This window comes from Megalops cyprinoides, chromosome 16, assembly GCF_013368585.1.
Source record: "Megalops cyprinoides isolate fMegCyp1 chromosome 16, fMegCyp1.pri, whole genome shotgun sequence".
NCBI classification, from domain to species: Eukaryota; Metazoa; Chordata; class Actinopteri; order Elopiformes; family Megalopidae; genus Megalops; species Megalops cyprinoides.
In genome coordinates, this window is record NC_050598.1 from 25,246,479 (window position 1) to 25,261,604 (window position 15,126).

The 15,126-nt window shown below is 42.9% G+C and overlaps 1 protein-coding gene across 5 annotated transcripts in view; it reads left to right on the forward strand.

The window, feature by feature from the left end:
• fgf13a (fibroblast growth factor 13a) overlaps positions 1-15,126 on the forward strand; it is a 108,663-nt gene that overhangs the window by 506 nt on the left and 93,031 nt on the right. For 2 of the 5 annotated variants that reach the window (XM_036549089.1, XM_036549094.1), the window contains exons 1-2: positions 2,039-2,651; positions 2,937-3,115. In XM_036549089.1, the coding sequence (XP_036404982.1) occupies positions 3,067-3,115 (49 nt within the window). In that variant the 5' untranslated portion in view covers positions 2,039-2,651; positions 2,937-3,066. Of the gene's footprint in view, positions 1-1,247; positions 1,311-2,038; positions 2,652-2,936; positions 3,116-15,126 lie in introns of those variants that run through there. The other 3 variants (XM_036549091.1, XM_036549090.1, XM_036549092.1) reach the window with 3 other exon arrangements.

The following is a 15,126-nucleotide window of genomic DNA, read 5'->3' on the forward strand; positions in this document are numbered from 1 at the left end:
GACCAGTCCATACTGCCGTTTAGAACAAGGGATTTTAAAATGCCAGACTAGATGTTTTAGATGCCGTCTTAAGATATGCCTTAACGACTGTCTTAAAAATTCTTGCTGTATCGGGGCCACAGCGTTTAAAAATGTCAGGTTCAGTTGCGCAGCAGAGTTGCAGAGTTGTAAAGGAAATTGCAACTTTAATTCCGCAACTTTGGCGGAATTTTGCGTTCTCTCCGAAGACAGGTGAAAATGTCCATTTTGATCTAGCGAATAACCGGGATGTGACCAAAATATGCGGTCAAAGCACAAGAGCAGGTCACCTCGGCTCAATGGTACCAATAAATACGATAGTCCCGATGTTATGCTGACCGATAAAAAACGAAAGAACACTGCATTAAAACGGTACACTCAGACAATGCACTCTTCAGATCTGGCCATAGAGGTGGTAATTATGCTTAATTTGGACTCCCTGTTGAGGGATCACAAGAGAAGATGTTTTTGTTAATGTTACATGTAGGGCAATGTTATGGCATGGACCTCTTCGTCTCTCTACATAACCCTTAGCCATAAGGAAACAGTAAAATTTATAGTTTTCTTTTTAAAAAATCCATGCATAGCACTCTTATAGAAAGGAAAATAATCCACAATATACTCTATATGTGAATCCTGTTTTTTCTGCAATGGTCGGTTATTTACTTTAATCGCTGGCAGATTTAAACGGAGAAACAATACATGTATAGTATTGTTTCTCCGTTTAAATCTGCCAGCGATCAAATCTGCTCATTTAACGAAGTAAAGAGGCATCCATTTTCCCTGACATTTTATTCATTGTATTCATTAATGTTGGACATCGTTGCTTTGAAAAGGAAGAGGAAAGTGTTACTCTTGCTGGTCTCAAGGAACACAAACTAACCGTCAAACCTATCGTCAGCAAATGAGATCAACGCGACCTGCTTTTGTTCTGTTTCTCTACACCTCATGCTGTAAAATTTTAAGAGTAAATTCTGGGTTGTAAAGTTGTTTGCACTTTATAAACAAAAACCTGCAAAAAGACACTACATAAAACCGCCCAATAAATCTAGCAAAGTTCCTGAAAGTAAGCGGCGTCTGATGCGCTGCAAATATGGCGAGTATCCTAATACTTCCAATTGATTAAAATTGGACTGCGATCAAAACCAGATTCCCTAAAACACGGGGATTTTTTTTAGTCATGCCCTCAAAAGATGTCGGGCGTTTCAGACAAAATGTTTTAATTGGGGGTGACATGGCATTCAGGGAACATCTGTCCCTGTCGGCACGAGACTGCGCATGATTTCATCCAGGTGAGTCACTCCATCCTCCGTAGAGAGAAGTTAACGGTTTTCTCGGGAAAAAAGGAAAAAGAAATAGGGCTTCTTTCACGCCAAACTCTCCGAAGCCAATACTGTCTTAAAATTTATTCAAAATGCTTTTGTAACGTCTCTCTGTATGAAACATTTTCGTGTTTCGGTGTTTGGGTTTTTAGGCTGTCAGTGTCTTCCAGGGTCTTCAGCTCATTTGCTTTATTTATTCCAAATTAAAATGCTCCGCACAGTTGGCATTCAATTAACTGTTAACTTTTATGCGTCATATTCCATCGATGCAGTGTATAACTCTGGGTGGCAACATGGTAAAACAGGCTGAAAATATTTTTTTTAAATAATATTTTGAAAAAAAGAAGCTGTCAATATTCACATGGTTCCTTTGCTCCGAGACCATCAAGATAAACAATTTAAGGGCACGAATGTCAGTCTGTCCTACGTAACATGGATCACAGAGTAAACTTCTGACAGCATAAGAACTGTTGGCGTTTAAAATGGGGTTATATTTTAAGAGGAATACTTGAACGTATATAGAAAAAAATAAACGAACTAAAGTGATTTAAAGCATCCTTAAACACAGAGAATATACGTTTAACAAAACACCACAAGATAAAGCTAAACGTTTACTCGATTAAGATCTGAGAAGCGCGCCCTCCACGCAACCAGTGCGGAGAATAAAAATTCCAACATGTTAGAAACAATGCGAGCCGGTTCGTGTAATAACAAAGCAAATCGTGTTTGTCCTAAAGCTCTGGCAAGGGTCTTGCGTGACACTTTGACCACAACCCACATTTACCGTATTGTATCAAGGCGGACTGAGGTGGACCTGTAAATAATTTATTGCACGTTCTTCAGATACATTACAGATACTCAACATCCGTCGCTACATGCAGCATCGTTTCTGTGAACGTGCGCGGGCCGAACTGGGAGCCCCGGGCTCAGTGGATCCTGTTGATCTGTGTACATTTTTTTCAATGCATGAGAGGTGTCTGCGAATATCTTGCGTGGTAAGAAATAGTCCTTTCATATCGAAGTCTGACAGAGCGGGCTAGAGTGCGTGGCATATGCGACTAGTCCTGTGCAGTTCTGGAAGGTGGTTCCTCTTGGGTTATTTGAAATTAATTTTTACTCCGTTTGTCTCGACTGACGTCGACTGACTCTCGCTGGAAGCCCCTTTTCTTTTTATTTGCCCCTTTCCTTCGTTTTTCTTTTAATTCACCAGAAAGCGGTCGTGATTTTATATGGCACAGATCGGAATTGATGGTGGATGTGTGCTTTTCTATCAATGTGCATTGATGTAGGAGAAAACGTGGAAGGGATAAGGTAAGGAGAGTGATTCCGTGCTGCAAGGGTAATGTGAAATGTACAAAGGAACAGTCTTATTCATGTCTACAATGGCGTTTCGAACATTTCACGAGACATGTTTAAGGACCAAGCCTTCGCGTGCTCTGTTGATGGTTTGTCGTGCGTGTGTGGGTGCTATACATGTATACATACGTTGATGCACGAGTCTGTTGCTATTGCAATCAGTCTCCTATTGTATCACTTGTTTAAATGTGATTGCATATTCGTGGCTCATCTCTCTATTTTCTCAATTGTTTCTCGCAGAGCCCTTATCTCAAAACCTGGTACCACTGTGGGGGATTGCCCAAGGATTTCATTGAAGAAACAGTTTGCAAACTATTCGAGGATTTAGATTATAGTCTTATTCGGGAATTACACATCCAAACTGGGATCTATGAGCGCAAAAGTGGCGAAGCCTAAAGAGGAAAAGGATGCTGCCAAGGGTAAGAAGCTAACCCTCAACAGAAAGATTTCTGCGCTTAAAGCGACCGCGCGCTCATTCATCTCCCACTCATCTGATTTTCTCCTTTTGGCTTACCGGGTAAAAAATACGGTAACAGGCAACGACTGGTTGCAAAAATAGAGATGTTGTCATTTAAACACGGTATTGTTTGGTTATGAACGTTAGGTGACTGTTTATGAAAAAGACCCGACTGTCTTGGAGACTCGCTTCTCTTTGTTATCCACTCCCAGCGTGCACCACATACATCCTTGTGTGAAATCTCGTTATCACACTGGTATAGGCTTATGTTTGGTGTACTGCACCGCCGCCACTGGTTTCCATTGAAAAATATGGCCCAAATTCATTGAGATAAAATGTATGGCTGAATGCAGTGGTGAGTAAAACAAAGGGATCATCAAGCAACGTGTTTACTAAAAGCTACAGTTGCACTGTCGTGTGAAATTTAGATGAAATTAGCGGGCTGTCGCTTTAACGTAATGGCCGTGAAGCATTAATGTCACTTGCATCTTGCTGAAATTTCCCTTTCTCGTGTTTTTTTTTTATTCTTTTTTTGGTGCACCGAGTAGTTGGAGGTAAGTCTGAACAGTGAGCACTGTTCAACATATTCTGGTCACACAGAAGTGTTCTAGGATGGGGATGACGTGGACACACATGGTTTGCCAATTATTTTGGTAGGTACTGCGCAAATTTGCTATTGCGCAAAAAGCGTCCACACGTCTCCGTAATCGCTGAGCGGCGGGATGTAAACTGGGTATCCATTGCCATGGAGACAAAAGAGACAGGGAAGATGAAACCTTGCCGAGAGTAATCGATGCACACGAGCGCGTCAGAGGTTCGAGCACGGCAAATTGCATTGGCGTTAGGGCTTTCACTTATTTGTTTATGACAGTTTTTTTGATACCGATGCAACTGCAAAAAAAAAACAAAAAAACAAAACAAAAAGAGGAAATGTATAGACTTCCTGCTGTATTGACGATCTCTCTCTCTCTCTCTCTCTCTCTCTCTCTCTCTCTCTCTCTCTCAAAAAAAAAAAAAAAAACTACTATGTTAAAAACTCAAATACTATCGCAAATACTTACAGTATTGACTTATTTTAAACTCCGGATTTCTTACCGGTGCTGTAGGTCTATGAATAAGAAGGTCTCCACTGCTAGGTCCACCAAATATTAATTGGGTGATTAAACTGTTCTCAAATATGAAATAACGACATTATGAGTTACTATTTAAGTATTACTTTGTTGTATACTTGTGTATCTTTTATACGTCGTTCGCTTACTTGAATAATCAGGGGGCGAGCAGGTAGAACAATTTCCATTTTTGAAATGCACATGTCTGTGAGGTGATGGAAAGCAACTAACACACCTCAGATTAGTGTTAAAACTTTAATAGTAACAATATCTGATGAAATGAATATTTAAAAATGAAAGCAGTTTCAAACTCTTAATTGGTTAGCATATTTCATGTGTAGTAGATATAAAAATATTGGTAATAATGAAGCTGTTACTTGTTGATAACACCTAATTGGTAGGAATTTAAAGCATGTACTCCTCTGGGCGTTCTAGAATATTACACTAAAATTGTACAGGTGAAAATCTAATTTATAAAACTGGTTATGTTTCTCTTTTTTGATTTTGTGCAGTGCTTTAGGAATGACACGCTTTATCACTTCTACAAACTTGCACCCTGTTCTGTGGGATAATGAAATGCCTGCACAATTTTAGCATTTCTGCTTAACATGCATATGAGCTGCTTTGCTTTTTGGTCAAGTTATTTTGCCAGTTATGTCTTGCACTGGCAATTTCTACCTGAAGTACTCAAACAGATGCACAATATCACCATCATAGTAAATTAAGTCTATACATCATATTTGTTTTCCCATTGATTCTATTATGCTATTGCCTGGCAGGTTAGTGTGATCATTGTTGTCAACATTGACAAATACTTAATATCTTACTAAATTATATGTGTGAATCCTTCTGTATAGTCTGGAGGTCTGTGGGCCTGAATGCATGTGATATTCCTATAGTCCCTTTGTTTAAAGCCCATTGCTTTGAAAGTGCAATGTATTCTAAGCAGTGCACATTGCACTTTCTGAGCCGTAGCTTGAAGAAGGGAGATGTTCAAATGCATATGAAGACATGCCAGAGGCAAGTGTTTGAGGCATGAACAGAAGCCATTTCACATAGAGATTGGCAGATTCAAATATGCATACGCATTTCTGCCATGTTCAATATGAGAACAATGTGGTTGGATGTTTACTGGTTACTGGATAGTCTGTACTCTAATATTAACAATATTTATTGATGTGAACATTTCAAAAATGAAAGCAGTTTCAAACTCTTAATTGGTTAGCATATTTCATGTGTATTAGATAGAAAAATATTGGTAATAATACAATTATCACTTGCTGATAACAGCTAATTGGTGTTTAGCTGTTTACCTTAAAATCTGATGGTATTTAAATAGGCTGATGCTGAAGAACAGATTTTTACCACACTGGACACTGGTTTGTCCTGTAGATTAACGCATGGCTGCTCACACCACACGTGAGACATTTGTCCTGTGGACTCATCTGTGTTGAGAGTGACACAGGAAGGAAAAAGAGGGAAGAACTGAGATCAAAGGTCTGTTTCACATCAAGTTCGAGATTTTCATTAAAACCACGCTAGACCTCTCTATGCATTGAGACAAACTCATTGTGACTGGAGGTATTCTTCACTGGCTGTTAATCACACAGCATGAAATATGCATGGAGCTTCAAATTAATATATGTATCAGTCCAGGCAGCAGGGCTGTGTAGTTATCTCAGGATTATATTGTGCTGTGTCAGTCGTCTGAGCGTTTACCATAAACTGAAAGCAAGGATATCTTTGTAATTTGTTCCTGACAGGAAGTATATTTCTCACTATGCTCTTCTCTATTAAATGTCTGTTTATGAACATAATACAGTAAGAATACAGACTGGAGAGTTCCAACATGAGGTACTGTATGTCTGTGTTAAAGTCCAGACTAGCTATCATGAGCTTTGAAATAAATGAAATAACCAGGACATGTAGGAAATAGGCTGTGTGCTGCAGTGTAGTCAGTCAGCGAGAACTAGGAGATGTGAGGAACTGATTTTTCACTGGGAGTAATATGTGATGTTGTGTTGCTCTGTCTTCTCCCTGCACTGAGTTTAGTCTCTGTCAAACAGGAAGCATCTGGTAAAATCACCACACGTAATGAAACTGCAAACTGCACACGGACTGGCTGTTTGTGTCCTGAATTTTTTTTTTCCCAGCATTGAGTAGCTTAAACACATGCTCATTTGGACTAATTATGCCTCATTATTGATCCGATAAAGTAATTAAGGGTTTAGATGAAACAAACGGAGGAGACTGCGGCACAGCTGGATGAGGGTAGCCTTTGCATGTTCTTGAGGTAATTGGATTAGAGAACATCAATGTTTCCGATCCCAGATATATTGTACGCCTTAAATTGAAGGAGCTGTGTGGTTGCCATTTTTCTCCAGGAGCTTGGGACTATAAGGAGCAGAACACAATCACAGCTCTTTCTTTTCAGTCATTCTGTAAAAAAGGCCACAGCAGACTGTCTTGCCTTATAGGAACAGCATCCTGCCGTGCTAGATAATAGTGCATAACATAACATCAGTGGCTTTGGGGTAAATGCATTCCCATGGCAAAGTTGGGACATCATCACTATTTGCTTTCATGCTCCTGAGTGATGCTGAACTATCCAGACACCGTGGTGCGTCACACTGTTTTTTGGCTTGCTTGCATTCAAAGCCTCTCAAAGTCCGTGCAATACGATGTCTGTTTCCCACACAGTTGGGAGTTCTTTCTGTTCAATACAACTCATGAATGTTTTACGAGATTTTAATATATATTTTGTGTACATTTTCAGTGATGTAACAGAAGGGGGGAGTTTGTTATTTTTACCAAACAGGTGTACATTTACAATTCATGTTGCGTTTTCTTCATATCTCTTATTTCTAGATAGTCACGGTGACATCACTCTCTTTACCTGTATTCCACAACAGGGCCCTACCTCTTATGAGGGAAAATGAACACAGAATAAAGGGGGGGTGATTCTTCCTGCTCATAACACACAAGTGACATTGATTTTATGAAGGGCAAATTTGATAGCCCTCAATCTGGGTGGCTGTTTAATACAGACTCCAGTGCTCCTCAGCTGAAGAGAATCACTGTTTGGATTGATGCACACGCTGGAATAGTGGGAACAGAAGGCAGAAATCTTACATATTTGCTGGCAGATTAATTCAGCCTCAGGCCAGACACAGCACAGAATCAATAGCCATCTAGAGTGTAGTTTAGGGTTGCTTCATTAATCACAAAGAAGTAAGCCTTTTTTCCCTGCAGAGATACAATGCCGTGACACCTGTTCTCATTTTATTGATGCAACAACATGCAAACCGCAGTAAATAGCTTTTGGTCTGGTTGTGGTAACCCTAAAAGCTCTCTTTAAATTGATATAGTGTTGATTGCCATTGTACAATTAAAGATGGGTGGATACACAAGCTTTTGGAAACCATTTATAGTCACCTGACGCAGTTTATTTAATCTCAGAATGTTCAGAAAAGACAGTTCTAAACTGGCACACAGAACCCATTAAACTCAAACACCTATTCTATGTGTTGTTACACTTGTCTTGGAAATTTTTTTGATGTTGTTGTTTGTATTTAGGATAGCACTGAATATTACAGCACTGTGTGCTGGAATGACACATGTTTGCACGTGGTCTGCCTCATTCTGCATATTCTGTGGTTTCTGTGATGTTTTCAGATGGCACTTTAGTATCTTTGCTTTCTGTGTTACTGTGGATGAAAGGAATATCTGCCAAGTGACTAAATGAAAATGTGAAAATATCTCAAATTTTAGGTTTCTTTTCTTCTGGTATTGTGAATATAATCTGACAGTCACTTTTTTTTGCTGAAGGTTTAAGCGAAATGCATTGGCGATTTTGAGGAAGGAATCGGCATCATGCCTCTGGACTCTCTCATTCTAAATTCTAAGGGCACTTGTCGGGGGGGGGGGGGTCTTACTTTGTGAAAATGGGAGCGTGAGGCTTGTGCTGATGCAGATATGCCCAGGCAGCCTAGAGGAGGCTTGCTGTGTATCAGAGAAACTGCCAGCTTGTGTCTCCGGGCTGTGCGTTTGGAATGTTCAAGAATGTTCCGAGCCTGTCTCTTCGGCTCCCCTCAGAAGACTGCAGTGGTACCGAGGCAGCGGGATTAGCGTGTTCCTACGGGCTGGGCATACCCTGCCCTGGACCGTCTCAGAGGAACCACACCGCTGTTACGTCTGGGGGTTTCTAAGCCTGTCACCTGAGGGATTAGGGCTGAAACGCAGCTGAAATGGGAATTCTCACTGTTTGTTCATAGTGAAAGCCCCGTCTCAGGATAGGTTCTGCACTGGAGCTAAAAATTAATGCTGTATCCACTCCATATTGACCAATATTATTTTTCAATTTCAATCTGTAAGTAAATGTCAAGCACTGCAGGCTTGTGCTTGGGATTGTGGCTTGTGGAGGACTGTTTTATTTGCCTGAAGTGCAGGCAGAGGTTGTATTTGTTGTGTTCTTGTGTTCCATGCATGAATACGGTTCAGGCAAACAGGAGGGAACCCTGCAGTATAAGAAAAATATTAACAAATATATCCAGCATTCTCACAAGATAAAGCTTGCTGTTTTTTTTTTCCCCACTTCAATCTCCGCTCTCCACTGGTTGTCTTCAACTTGAAACAGTTTCTTGTCCTTGTCTGCTGGCTGTAATCTGTCAAACCAGGGGAGGCAGATGTATTGTAATTTTTATTTTTTATAAAAGCATTCACCAAGTAAATTCCCATTTGAGGAAACATTCTGCCAAGTGATTGGTTTGCTGGAGACTACTCTCAGATGCCTTTTACCAGATTTTTTTAGCCAACCCCGCCCCCAATGTCATGGACAGGTGTTCCAACCAAGGCAGTCCGATTTCATCTGGCTAAAAGACCCGCGCAATGCCCCTTAATTCCTTAAATACCTATGTGTTATGTGGAGTGGCCCCGTGGTAATCCTGAAAGCTGTGCGTGTATTATGAGGCGAGGTGATGTAAGCCATGCTGTCAGCTCCTCCGTAGATAAGGCTTGGCCTTCACTGGGATGGGCACCACCACAGTGCTAATCACAGGAGGTCAGCAGAGATTATTCCCAGCTCGCACTCTGTGACTTCCATGCGGTTTGACCCCCAGAAGTACCCATCATCCTTTGACACCATTCCTCCTGAATGCCCCTGTACAGTGGCAGCTGGCCCCACCAACGCTCACACACACATATACAGTACTTATTTCTATTTAAAAGGGCTGGCAAACATTATCCTCATTACAGAAACCATGAATAGAACTGGAATGGAAAAATACTCTACCCACCAGGGAATCTATTCATGGATCTAATGGGTGTGTGTCCGCTGTGCTGTCTGGTGTTGCAATCTATTTATTTACTTTCTGGATGGTCCCTTGCCCTCACTCATGGCCCTGGGGGCTGGCTCTTGTCCTCTGAAATGGTGATGTATAGGGCTGTAGGAGTGGCAGCAAGATAGTGACTGCTTCAAATAGTCCTGTAGTACCTCCATGACATCACAGCCTATGCTGTCAGAGACACCAGCACCTGCAGATTCTTCATTTGAGGTAATTTGTTTGTATTGCATAGCATGTTAGATGGGTAAGATACACTTGTCCATGCGTCCAATTTATGGCCATGTATTTTAATAGGCGTGCTGCGCAATAGTTTCCCAGAATAAGACTGGGTTAATGTTAGATTTAATTGTGATTTTTATGGTTTTGTGGTTTTTAACGTGTTTCTCTCTATAATATGGTTACTTATTTGCCTGAATTGTTTCATTAAGCAAATGGGCAGGTGGCACAGGGCCTCTCCCTTTGTAGGTAAAGGATTATTTTTTCATTGAGGATTGTGGATTACCGTTGGGATGAAATTGTTTTAGCTTTGTAAATGTATTCTGCATTATCTACACGTAATCTTTTCCAGCTCGCTTGACTCGTGAAGAACTGCACTCTGAATATTGTCCTTCATATTGGCCTTCAGTAATGATATGCACCTTTACATCATAATTTGTTCACATGTTGTAGGTAGACAGAGATCTGCTCCATCTCCTCTCCACTCTGTAGTAGTTGGTATGATCCCCCTTCCTCTGCTGTAGTTGGTATGATCCAATGGATGTCTGAATGACCCCACATCCCAGCTCTTTAGCGCCATGTCCTTTTAGTGCAGAGGCCCGGTGAGACACATTCCCTTTGTTCTCTTGTCACGGACCTTTTGAAAGGACTCATATTTGAGGTTTAAGGGGCTTACAAGTGTGATGTCCCTCTCAAGACGGGTTGCCTCTTTTTAAACCGTGTAGTTCTTCTTGACCCCAAACTGCTTTTTTGCGGCTTTTCCGAAACCATTTATGCCTGCGGTCCCAACTGAAGAGGGAATATGTTGACCAGGATCAGGCAATGATGGGGAATATATTTTCCCCAAAGACTTTAAGACAATGATGAGCAGACTATGCATTATATAAAATGCACTAACCACCATTACCACTCTTTTCAAGATCCACCAGGCTAGTGTAACGGGTGGTATCTTGCGTTGTGTTTTAATGTGATGTTACGTGGGTCGGCGAGCGAGCGAGTTTCGAACCGAGGTTCTTACTGCTCGCTGCCAACCCCTTAAAGCCAGCGTCGTTGCCAGTTGAGCTAAAGGCAAATTGCCGTTAGCCTGTCGGCGACAACGCTACTTAACCAGGTCTCAGGGGGCGTGACGTAGCCGCTGCAACCACTCGGCTACCTGCTACCCGCTACCTAAGGCTTTACGCAGGACTCACACGAGCTAATCACTTCAGCTCCGCTACACTCACCCCCCTTTGACCTCCTCTGACTCCTCAGCGACCACTGGCGGCCAAGCTGTGCTTTAGCCAGTGATCCGGGTCACGGCACCAATGTAACGGGTGGTCTCTTGCGTTGTGTGTTTTAATGTGATGTTACGTGGGTCGGCGAGCGAGCGAGTTTCGAACCGAGGTTCTTACTGCTCGCTGCCAACCCCTTAAAGCCAGCGTCGTTGCCAGTTGAGCTAAAGGCAAATTGCCGTTAGCCTGTCGGCGACAACGCTACTTAACCAGGTCTCAGGGGGCGTGACGTAGCCGCTGCAACCACTCGGCTACCTGCTACCCGCTACCTAAGGCTTTACGCAGGACTCACACGAGCTAATCACTTCAGCTCCGCTACACTAGCAGCCTGACTGTCCTATGCCCTTCTCATGTCTGATGGCTGAAGTTTAGTGGAGCTGGAGCTTAGATAGGGCATGGGTTCGAGATTTTGGAGAAAAGCAGGTCACTGGTGGAAGTGGTGTTTGTGGGCCAGTAAGGGGGAAGACATCCCTCTGGACCAAATAGGAATCTAATGTTGGACCAAGTAGGAAACCTTTTCTCTAGCGCAGTGATGAGAACCCTGTGCAGTAGATGCTGATGAGATGGTAAAGGGAGATGCTGAGTCGCTGTGATCATTAAAGCCCCCGTGACACTTAGTGCTAAGAGTCAGTGGGTTCCCCTGAGTCATGGCAATATTCCCAGTCTTGCTGTTTTGTCATCCTTAGTTTAATTGGTTGAGCGAATCCATCTCTCTCCTCCTCAGCTGATGTATGATGAGTGTTCTGGCACAGAGTGGCAGCAATGCATACCCACACGGTGGTCGAGGTGAGTCACCCTGACCCAGCACAATAAAGAGCTTGGGATCCATGCAATTGTGCAGCCCATGACTAGTTTTAGTGGTAGCGGTAGTAACGGTATTATGAGAAGGTCCAGCTCCATATTATCTCCTTTAGGAAATAGTCATATTAACATTTGATCAGTCATATTAAGATTTCTCATTTTTGAGGGTGGTTGGCAGATTTGCCTGTATATGCACCTGGAGGGAATGATGGTTTGTGGTAATATGGCCATTTGCTTCTTTAGGTTGCAGCCAGGCCTCACTGCATAGCCTGTGCAGCTTTCAGCCGGCAGTGCTGGAATCTGTACTTTGGATAATTGCACTTCCCTCAGGATGGAATATTATGCTATATGATGGCATTTAATTTAGGACACTGAAGGCACGGAGAGGCAGCGTGTTTATAAATAGGTGGCCAGACTACTCGGGCACTGACAGCTTTGAAGAGACGCGCACACACACACACACGCACACACACAGCACACGCACATACATCCCAGAACACCCCTGGCGGTGTAAATAGAGATTGTGCTGAGTTTCAGGGTCTTAACCCCTGACCAGTAAGGTGAGAGTTTTCCACTCCATCAGGAAAATTACATCTCCTCCCCCCATCATCCGCTTCACCCAATCAGAGAGGACTGGGAGAGGGGGAGGGGCTTGCGGTGGCTGAATCTGGCAAAGACGGCCACTTGGAGCTCAGGAACCGGGATTGTTTTCCCCCAACTGCCTGATGGCTGTCTTGATGCACTATGATAAGTGAGTTGGCAGGGAATTGACCCTATGCCTATCGCCTTATTTGGGCCATAGTGCGAAAGCATATGCCGAGCCAAATTCAGGATTCTGTGGAGTGGCAAGGGCTTTAAATGATGTGTGCTGAAGATGAACAGCCTCTACTGTAACTCTGAAGCTTTAATGTCTGAGGTTGTCTGTGTGAAATATTTCCATGGTCTATGTTTCTTTCAGAACCCTGTCCATTTCTCATGGTCTCCTTCTTTATAGTGTGTAATAATGAATCAGAACGAGATGGAATTAGACGCCCACTGGCTCCAAGCTGAAGTGTTTATGTGCATGTACAAACTTGTGTGTGCTTTATGCATGTGTGAATGAGTAGGTGTGTGCGCGCGCGCGCCCGTGTGTGTGTGTGTGTGTGTGTGTGTGTGTGTGTGTTTGAGGTAAATCGGGGTTAGAAGTCATGGGGATGCTTGCTCAGGCCCCAGTGGATGGTCTATTTTAAATTATGCAGAGGACCTTCAGTCAGCCTTAACTAATTAAAGTTTATAAAACTGTAAAGGGGATTAAAGAAGGAAAAGACGGGGGATGATACAGCACTGCCAAAAAAGTTTAACAAACGAGGATGAGCTTGGATGTAGGAACTTTCTGATTTTGTCTCTGTGAGGAGTGTCACTCTAGGAGCATAGAACCACCCCTTGTCATTCCTCTGGTGAGGTTATTGACCAGACCCTATGAACCCAGAGCCTTGTTGCTGATTTACATCTACTTATATTCATTTGACAGACGGTCTTAAGTGTGTTCAATAGGGTTATGCAGGTAGCCATATAGAAATTGAATCATTAGTGCCATCCTTGAAATGTAGTGCCACTGTGGGAAATGCAAGGGAATAACTGCTGTCTTGAGGCACAAAAAAGGAAATTTCTAGGGAGCCAGGGAGCCAAGATGTAGTCTGAAAAGGCTTGTGACCCCACTGTCCTGCCTGTTGTGGAGGGCCCATTACACCATTTTTAGGGTCAGGGCAGAGAAGGGACAAGGTTATGGATCCTTCTTGGTGGGGATGAGTAGGTGACCAGCGGAGTGGTCTGACATGGGTGTAGGGTTTGTAAATAGATACTCTGGACTGTAGGTATGGGGGTACCATTCTTGTTAGACCAGAAGCTTTGAATTTTACTGGAGCCATTACAAGGAGCCAATGCAGAGTGGAGAGGAGAGGCGTGATTGTCATTTTGTGTTATTGTGACTAGCAGCCGCCTCCTCTGTCCTCACAGAAAAACTGGGATCTTCCTCCGGGCTGCCTTTCCAAAAGCTAATTTAACTCACATAAAAATCGGACGAGCATCAGTTCCAGTGGGCTCGTAGGCCAGACGTCTTCTCCGGTGAAGGAAAAGACAACGTAAATCCATACCCTTAATGCCTGGCGTGGCTTCAAACGAGTTTTTAAGACAGGGCTAATTAAACATTGACGTGCATTCTCTCCATCAAGATGTTGCCTTGGCTGGTTTAATACTGAATGAAAATTCGATGCAAATGGCTCAACAGCAGCGGCTGAGTGTCCTGGCTTACAGCTACGTTCTCCAGCACGGCTGAGAGAAAGTGCTTTTATTCCTGCAGTTAATTAAACCTGAAGACCACCTGTGTATATCCCACATAGCGTTGGCTGCGTTCAGAGCGACAGTACTTACCGCATCAATCCTCAGATCATTCACACAAAATGGTCGTTTCACTGTGGTTCGGTTGTAAGTGGGCTTTCGATCGACAGTGGGTGCTTTAGGAGTTCAGCTGTGGACATCAGCCCTCTGTAGCCTGCAGCAGTCAGACATTAGGCAGGAAAAATGGTGTTGCCCAGTAAGGCAATTGCTGCCCAGTAGGTCTTTTTATTGGAGCAGTAGTGACTAGGGTGTCATCACTGCGATTGACCTTCCCTCACAACCCTGCCACCCCATCCTTAAGAGTGTCTGCAGTGATAGCAGTGAGGTAATGGTCCTCATACTGCTGGACAAAAAGATAAGGATCGTTACCTTGCTGCTATCAAGGCCAAACCAGAGCAGACACGCCAGCATTCAAACCTGGACCTCCTATTGTCTTCTACGTAAAGGCAATTACATAGATTACAGATTACATTCTAGATTACATTCTAGAAAATGGGCGGTAAAACTAGGATACTGTCAATTAAGAGTTTTGGCGGTGTAGTGGCCACAGCAGTCTGAAAGGGTAATGTCATTGGCTCTACACTTGTTGAGCTTGTTGCATTGTTTCTCCATGTCAACCCCCGAGACTTGACTCCAGGACCGCTGACGGAAACACAGCCAGTGTTGCAGACAGTTGTGGCCTACGCAAACTAGTAACGTTAGCAACAGCATAACCCTGGCTGGTGGTGCCATAGACATCTGATACTCCCTAACATGTCTTGACAAGCCTGAAAAATCACAAGTGAACATTAGCTGATTTTCATCTTTATTCCCAGGTGTCTTATTGTTGACTTTATTCAAATTAAAGACTGGCAGACA